At 28.7% G+C, this 9074-nt stretch overlaps 2 protein-coding genes across 2 annotated transcripts in view; both read right to left on the bottom strand.

The window, feature by feature from the left end:
* The window catches only part of LOC108762430 (uncharacterized), a 7424-nt gene extending 4962 nt beyond the window's left edge, over window positions 1-2462 (bottom strand). The window contains exons 1-4 of the mRNA XM_018509426.1: window positions 2429-2462; window positions 2042-2323; window positions 1447-1693; window positions 1237-1351 (exon numbers count right to left, since the gene is read on the bottom strand). The gene's annotated coding sequence lies outside the window, so the exon portion shown is untranslated. The remainder of the gene's footprint in view (window positions 1-1236; window positions 1352-1446; window positions 1694-2041; window positions 2324-2428) is intronic.
* Window positions 2463-5833: 3371 nt separating this feature from the next.
* The window catches only part of LOC108762429 (4-nitrophenylphosphatase), a 20784-nt gene continuing 17543 nt past the window's right edge, over window positions 5834-9074 (bottom strand). Inside the window, exons 5-8 of the mRNA XM_018509425.1 lie at window positions 8753-8887; window positions 8339-8552; window positions 6742-6886; window positions 5834-6176 (exon numbers count right to left, since the gene is read on the bottom strand). Of these exons, the coding sequence (XP_018364927.1) occupies window positions 5945-6176; window positions 6742-6886; window positions 8339-8552; window positions 8753-8887 (726 nt within the window). The 3' untranslated portion in view covers window positions 5834-5944. The remainder of the gene's footprint in view (window positions 6177-6741; window positions 6887-8338; window positions 8553-8752; window positions 8888-9074) is intronic.

The raw sequence follows: 9074 nt of genomic DNA, 5'->3' as shown, positions 1-9074 counted from the left end.
AAAATATTCATAATATCTATTAAAAGTTCATTATATCAATGAATTTAAAGTCAGTAAATGTCATTCATTGATATTATGAATAACATTTTTTTCAGTGTGTGAATCAATATCTTATAAATAAGGTTCATCTCACACTTTTATTAAAAACTGTACACAGATAAAGTTTACAAAATCAAAATTGTAAAAATTGACATTATTATTACTATACTATAAAAATACTTCTAATAGAACAATTTTTCGTTATTAATATTCTTCTCTTCTACTTATAAGAAACTACTTATTTATTTATAAAAAAATATATACATATACAGGGTGTTTGAAAATTATCGGCTAATCGATCACGAGCAGGTAGAACGGACCGAATTGAATCGAAAAATCTTATACCATTTTGTAGGTTGCGCAATAGTTAACGAGATATTAACGTTTAAAGATAGCCGAATAAGCGCGTCCGGCCGGTCTACTGCTGCCGAATATACAACCTACCGTCCCCACCGATCGCACGGCGCGCGAGCCGCTTGTTATATTTGCGTCTCCAGTAGTGTACAATCTATAAAAAATTCCCAAAAATTTAGGCGGATGATGATACTTATTTTTCTTGAATGATTTCTGGACTGCTGTTAAGCTATATTAGAATTTGAAGAAATAAAATACACATTTAAAGAATCCAACAAAATAACAACAATATGAATATAAAGAAAATAAAATTGAATAAATGTATTATTTTGAAATGCATTTTAATATTATGTTATAACAATATTTAAGCTAGTAAGAATGCATTAGAAGCAAAAAAACCAGAAACAAATATAACTTTAACTTAAAAATTAATAAGCTTTTAAATCAAAGCAAATACTATATCGTTGATGATTTCTATTATTATAACTGTTGTAAAGACTCAAAATTTTTCTCAACATTTTGTATTTGCACAAACATGAAAAAGATCCAAAAGATAAAATACAATAAACGATCTTGATATATAATATATAGTGTGTGTAAAATTAAGTAAATAAGTATCGAAAAAATCAACAGTACTATTTATATAAATAACATACACCGAGACATACACACTTTTACTATATATAATTATACTATATTATATTATATTTCACTATATTCTATATAGCAAATATTGTGTACTTATATGTCTCATAATTGCAGAGATAAATATGTATTTCATAAACAATCGGATTTTATATAAGACATTGAGAAGAAAGAAAAATTTTAAAGTATGTTAATTACCTAAGCTTCATCAGCAGCATTTTCTTTCAACATATTTTTCTCTATTTTTAGTTCGTCGATAATATCATATTCTATTCGTACTATCCGCAGAGTAGAGATGTACAAGTAAAATGTACTGTATAATATATATATATATATAATATTATTTTTGTTAATATTTTTTATAGATAATTTATAGACGGAACTTAAAAAATTATTAGATATACGCACCTGTTTAACCATTTGGCAACTTTTTCGTCGCAATCAATATATCTTATTACTATTTGTTCTTAGTTCATCTCTTACAATTTTGCGAGTGTCCCTTGTTTCTTTGTCTAGATCAATAGTTACTTTAGCCTTTCCCAGGCTGAATTGTACTCGGGACCCACTTAACATATTCGCACTCACCAGTTGTATGGCTGTTCTAGTATGTGTGTTTTGGAATTGTTTGGTCTCTTGGTCATATATGTGGAACATTCTAACAATACGTAATAAAAGTTTAACATTATTTTCGGCGGATTGTTCATTATATAAATTTCTTTTATCATATTTGATACATAACCATTTGATTATTTTAATATAAATAAATTTTTCGTTACAGTTTTAAATTATGTTTTTTTATATGCTTAATCGACTTATGAAAATTTGTGATAACTATAAACAGTGAAAGTTAACAGGTAGCTTAAATTAATTAAACATTAAATTATATATTTAACCTTGCACTGATTTTAAATATCCAAGAGATATATCGAGTGATATTTTTATACCTCGTGCAATACAACCCTATATAATTTGTTCAGGAATAAATTTTAGTTTTTATACTAACTTGTTCTGGAGGATCTTTTTGTTCTGTAATTGCCCCGTATGGCGTAAATTTTAATTTGGAATATTTTATTCTATCTCCTGAGGTCAGTGGGTGTATGTGCAACTCTTCGACTTTATCGATTTTTACCCAGTTAGAATTAGGTAATTCAAGCATTCTGTAATTATTATTCTTCCAATTCTTTATTTTCTCTTTTAATGTCTCGTAAACTGTAGAATACTTTATCCATCGCATGAGAAACATTACAACTACGCCGTCAGTAAGTGTGATTATTGAAGATCAACTCTAAAATCATAATTTATGAAATTATTATTGAAAACTTTATCTTAGAGAAATGGAGAGAGAGAGAGAGAAAGAGAGAGAGAATCTTATTTATTGTATTATTCATACCTTCAATAGTGTCATTGTAAACTATTTAATGTTACTTTGACTTGCAATTCTTTGATCTATATACTAAGCTAAAAAATATTCAATCTGCAGTGAACATATGTCACATCCAGAAGATTTGATTTGAAAATTCTGAATTTTTTCTAAATTTAATTTACTTATTTTGCATCTGTTATAGATAATTTTATTAATAATATATTCGTGTGAGTATCCTTAATGCATAGAACAACTTTAAAAGAGAGAGCCTAAAGCTTTTCTATATAGAAATATACGAGTTACAATAAGGAATTAATTATATCTTAATTAAGGAAAAATATATATTTAATTTAATAAATACCAATTATAATGATATATTTGTCGATTTATATATACATATTTATTTGTTATCATTCATGACAATAAAAATTGATATGTATGCATATATATGTGTTTATTAAATACTATCTTTCATTTCTAAATAATTTAAATAAACCAAAAATTCAATATAATGAGTTTATACATACCAAGCTGAATTTAACTAAATATTTTGTAGTCAAAACTTTAAAGAAAGAAAACTTCGATTTTGTCAATTTGCGATTGATTTTGCTTATTCACTTCTTATTTTATCACAGTGGTGAATCAACACACGATATCAGAGATCACAAATTATATATAAATATATACTTTCTGTTAACAAACTTTAATGCTAATCTGATCCAGGGGCGATCCTGTTTTTTTCTCAATTAATGTTGTGGCTAACTAAAGACGAGGTTCACCAGTCATATGTCCTTATATTATTCTCATACGCTTTTTCTAATGTTTGTACTTTTCTATAGCTATAAAATCCCCATTATATTACAAACTAAATTTCGCATGACTAAATATTTCTGAAGATTTGTAGGTACAAACTTATTTGAAATGTAAATATCGAGATTTCATAAAAATGTCAGTCTTGATATACTTACGGAAAAACAAATATATTTTATGAAATTTTACTTGCGTGGGTCTAAAAAAACTGCCATTTACGTATAATGGTAAGATGCAGAAGTTTTTGGCCTGATTAAATTAAAACACGAATTTTAGATCCTAGAGGAGTCATCCCCATTCTATGTTTTGATTATACTATGGCTATGTTTTGGTTATATTATGGCTAAAATTTGATACCTGCATCCTTACTGTATGCTAATGCCGAAAGAACGTATTGTTCCATTATATTCTAAAATGCTCGACATTGTACTGCTGCATATTTCTATTCCTACAATAAAGTTTCAATTGGAAGTTTTCAACTCGTCTTACAGCCCTGATTTAGCTTCTACAGTCACTTTTTATTTTTAAAGTTGAAGTCCAATTTGCGTGGAAAGAAATTCATCAATGATAAAGAAGTGACCATTGCAGTATTATGTTATTTTAAGACATTTAGAATATATTTTTAATTGTGCGGAAAAATTAACTCATAAAGGATAATTATTTGAAATAAAAAAATGGTTTTTTTATTTTATGTAATCTTTTCTATGATCTACACAGGAAACTTTTGGACTTTACTATGTATTTGACATAACATTTAACAGTTTATACACAATTTATGGTATCTTAATACTGTATTATTTTCTAAATGACATAACATAATTATTTAAAAAAACTTAACAACAAGGAATAAAATGGCTCTAATGGTCAAAACTATATCTTTTAATACTTAAACAATTCAATCTGAATTACTATATACTATGTACGAAGTCTGTCCCAAAAGTATCCGACTTCTGCGTTTATCTTTGTCCTTGGGCATCCTATTGTGGAAAACAGAGGTATTCAGTATTTAGGGTGGATCTTTAGGAGTACCTCCACCAAACAGCACGACCCAACAGCTGTTTAGTCAGCAACGGTATGCAGTTGTGTGAGCGTCGAGAACTCTGAGCGTCGCATTTCACAATGACTGAACGGTAACGCACCTGCTCATTTATTTCACCTGATTCAGAAGTTTTTTTACTAAATACGGCATTGTTCAACTTCGTCAACCTCCGTACAGTCCAAGTATAGCCCCGTGTTACTTTTGCTTATTTCTTAAGTTGAAATATCCGTTGAAAAGCAAAAGATTTGACGATGCTGAGGAAATAAAGCGAAATGCGACGAAGGATAGTTAGATGATAGTTGGCTATCACAAAAAACGACTTCCAGGACCTGCTTTCGCTAGTGGGTGCACCATTGGCAGAAGATCATTGCTTCGGAAGGAAACTACTTTGAAGGTGACATTGTTCATATCCGGAATAGCTCTTTCTCATGATACAGGCAAAGGTCGGATACTTTTGGTACAGACCTCGTATGTACATGCACATATACCATATTTGTAGTCATTCGCACTGAGCGCCAAATTGGTTTTTCGAACTTATAAACGCAATTAAACTACTGCAGTGTGAATTAAATTGACAAGTTATTTTTAATAATTTGATGCTCAATCAGGCATTCTGTTAACAGTTAAAAAGATGTTAATATGCTGCAAAACTATAATTAAATTTATTGCGAAAAATATTACCTCCAGCCAGAGTCGAACCCGGAGTCTCTTGTTTTCCATACGAGCGTCCTAGACTACTAAGCCTTTAGACTACCGAGGTCTTAGTAATATTCTTCGTAATAATCAGTGTATATATAGAAACAATGTCTTTCTTTCAGGCGACGTATGTAAATAATAAGAATCTTACTGGACCGTGTATTTAAAAATAATTATTTTAATAAAAATCGCTCGTATAAAGCTCGTTCACAAAAAAAATACAATCAATAAAGCCAATGAGAACCGACACAGTTGTACGTTGTAATCAAAAATATATATATCAATCACCAATTACAGACGTTTCGTCTAACCTATAACCATAAGATTAGGTCCTCTTCAGTGTAACAATAACATTATCGGAGTCAAATTGATATGTTGTAAAAAAATAGACGAATACCATCAGTGAATCATCGTTAGGCTGTCGTTAAAAATTAAGAACTTTATTATCGTCTGTTGTACTTAGCTGGATACCCAAATAAGAATTCAGTCATTTAAATTGTACTTAGCATAACGATGATCCGTTTATAACGCGTTGTGATTATAACTATGTCTTGAGAGCGTGTGAATTTTTTTTTACAACGTATAATTTGACTCCGATAATGTTATTGTTACACTGAAAAGGACCTAATCTTATGGTCGAAACGTCTGTAATTGGTTATTGACATATATATTATTTTTAATTGCACACGTACAACTGTGCCGGTTCTCATTGGCTTTATACTCCTTTATTGATTTAATCTTTGGAGTCTTTTTCAATTTTAATTGTTAAAAAAGATAAAATTTATATTCAATATTATTTTGGCATAATGGTAAAATTTAATAATAATACAATACGTAACATTCTAATGTCTGTCATATATTATACATATATATCGAAAAATTACAATTTAAAATGCGATTTGTGATATAATTCCACAATAACGTTCCAATATATTAACTAATATACATAATTATTTATAATTAGCATTACCAATTTAAGCGACTGATTATATTTGTCATTAATTATTAATTTTTTCTCTATCTGGACATGAACTATCAACTATCTTTGTGATTGACGATACGTTGACATTTTTAACCGTTAAGTCGGAAAATAGTTGACCTAAACTAGAAATATAATAGTCCGGATGGGTATCATCTTCTTTTTGTGCCTGCTCCAATGTATCACATCCCGTACCGACAAAAAGTTTTGTGAATCCGCACATCGAGGCAAACTTCATATCTTGATTAACCCTACGTGTATATTTCCGAATCGATAAAATATTCTTTTATCGTAAATATTTAAATAAGATAATTTTGTAGATGCAACATAATTGTATTGTAGTTTGACACAATGTAACCAGTAGAAACACTTCGTATCGACTTCTTTGATCTCAGTATAATGATTATTTGTTATCTTAATGTCAGAGCCGAATAGAAGAAAGTGTCTTATTTCTACAGAGATACTCGTAAAGTTATGTGTGTACACACGAAGACAAATGCCTATAACCATCCGAAGTTGCAGGCGTATAGGAGAAGGCATAAGAATGAATGAGAAAAAGGTATGAGAAGAAATAAAAAGTCATAAAAAGACATGGCAAAGGCCAAGTATTTGTGTCGTCATGCATACATATTCGTTCCTGTCGTCTGACATTTCATTCTAGCCCAAACATGAGCCACGCTACGATACCTGTACGTACACATATTTTTTCATGGAGTGTCCCTACTGGTTATATTGTGATTTTAGCGTCTAATTATAATATAATAATAAATATATTTTGAGGTAAACAGAAGTATATTTTACTACAATTTTACTTACGTGTCACCAATGAATAAACATCTTTTCAGATTCGTCACGTTGCATTTATCTAAGATATAATCTTTTAAGTTTTGACTAGGTTTAGCACATGAAATCGGCTGTCTTCCACTCTGCGCGCTGATAACGTTCAGCAACGGTCCAGGACCTGATGATGAGAAAATGATATTTTTTTCTTCGTGTCTCACTTCTCGTGTGTGTATGTGTATGTCAATTAAAACAAATTTTAATGTCACTAGAGGAAAGTCGCCGATACTGACATAGTTTCCTAATTTGTGTGGTTAAATTTAATCCGATGTTTTGAAAAACCGGACCCTAAAGTAATACTTGTTTATTTCTCGGAAACTAAACATTGCATTTTATCAAATCATTGATAAAAACATGGTTTGTTTAGATGCTTAAAAAAAACCCATTATTCATTATTATATTTTTGTGGCTTATTTCTATGTAAAAAATTAATTAAAAACATATTTTATTAAAAAAATGCAAAAATAAAATTTTTATGATTTTTTTTGTAAATTGCGTAGTTTAAATCGCGGACATGTATCGATAATATTAAATCGTTTTATATGTTTATAGTTTTCCAAAATTGTTTTATTTGTCTCTTTTTTTATATCTCTCAAACATAAAATTAAGTTATAAATCGATTCTATCGGCAAGACAGACCATGAACTGAACTAATTTTTATATACTATCGTTTTATTTGTGTCAAATAGTCCTATTAGGAATGGAGGCACTTCTGTATTTATGAGTGTCACCACTCTTCCAAAAAAATTGTCACGTTATATGTTGCATTTTACGGAACAACATAAAGTAATGTAATATAAAAGTGATTTTACGAATTAATTCAAGGTCAATAATTTGAAAAACCAGTATTAGGTTGATAAAATTTACTCAAATTTAATCAATTGAAATTTATTAAATTACGTACATATGTAAGTGATGTAGGCAAAAGGTACTGTAGGCAATCGATTTGTAGGCAAAAGCAACCATCTCCATATGTTCAAACAGATCTGTTCAATTGTAAATTCTATCTACCTAATAATTGGTCTGTTTTCTGTTCCACTAGACTGCTCTAGAACTCTCTTTCTCGCTTTCGATAAATATTAATCGTATATCTATTTCACTTTAAGTTACACAAGTGTACATTAGTTCAACCACAGAAAACAGATCTAAAATTGTTCATTTTTTAAATTACTGATCTTGAATTGATTCGTAAAATTATTTTTATATTGCTTTGCATATATACGAGCGAATACTTATATTTTGTTTTAGAATAGCATGAAGTAATGTAAATCAATAAAAAAACGTTTTACATTAAAATGAAAGAATTCTAAAAATTTTTATATATATTAACTGGGCATTTTGTATTATATTATGTATTTATTATAATAAGAAAAAATTTGTAGGTAATATCGTATATACATATATAATTATTTTTCTGTTTATATGCAGAGTATCATTTTTTAATAAGAATATGTAGGTATATGATGTGACTATTACGAATTTATATTTATACATTGATAATAATATAATATATTATTATAAGTATTTGTGCAGAAAATGTTTTTATTGTTTAATAATGATAATTAATATTTACCCAAGATTTTAATTTGAGGTAATGCTTGTACTTGGAACCATTGGTCTGCTGGTCCTGCTATATACAGTACATCCTTACGTTTGAGACACGATATAGCCAAAGCTAGCATTGACCAGTTCCAATTGATATCAAAATCAACAATTACAGCTTTGACGGATGGTCGATCCAAGACCTCTTTTATAGTTGCAGATGGATTTGTTTCCGAAACATTTGGCTGCAAAATAAAAAATTAATTTAATCTATATGTTCTATACAAATTTTTATTGAAAGTAAATTGATACAATTGTCGAATTTATAAAAAAGACTTTACATATATAATATTATAGATTAACTTTTTATGTTATATGTATGAAACATATTCTATTCAAATCTCACAGAAAAGAGACGCGAGATATGACTTGTTTATTTACTCACTTGCTCCGTTAATCGTATTCCTGCCTCTCTGAAATTTTTCCGAGAGAAACTGGAAACAATGGCAAAAACTTCGTCGCGGAAATCAATTTTCTTCAAATACCAAATAATAGATTTTATAGGGTTGATTATATGGTCCTATAACAGAATTAATTATTAACTGTTTTTAATCACATACCGAGATTTCGATATTTTATAAATTATATACTTTTTATAGGCTTTTTACTTAATTATTTTGATATATTATGTTCTGCATATTAATATGTGTGCTTATTTTTGTAATATGAAGAGTTTCTATTGCTAAATTATAGTAGCGTAATTATAG

This window comes from Trachymyrmex cornetzi, unplaced genomic scaffold (genome assembly GCF_001594075.2).
Source record: "Trachymyrmex cornetzi isolate Tcor2-1 unplaced genomic scaffold, Tcor1.1 scaffold299, whole genome shotgun sequence".
NCBI classification, from domain to species: Eukaryota; Metazoa; Arthropoda; class Insecta; order Hymenoptera; family Formicidae; genus Trachymyrmex; species Trachymyrmex cornetzi.
This window is presented reverse-complemented; position numbering and strand designations above follow the sequence as displayed.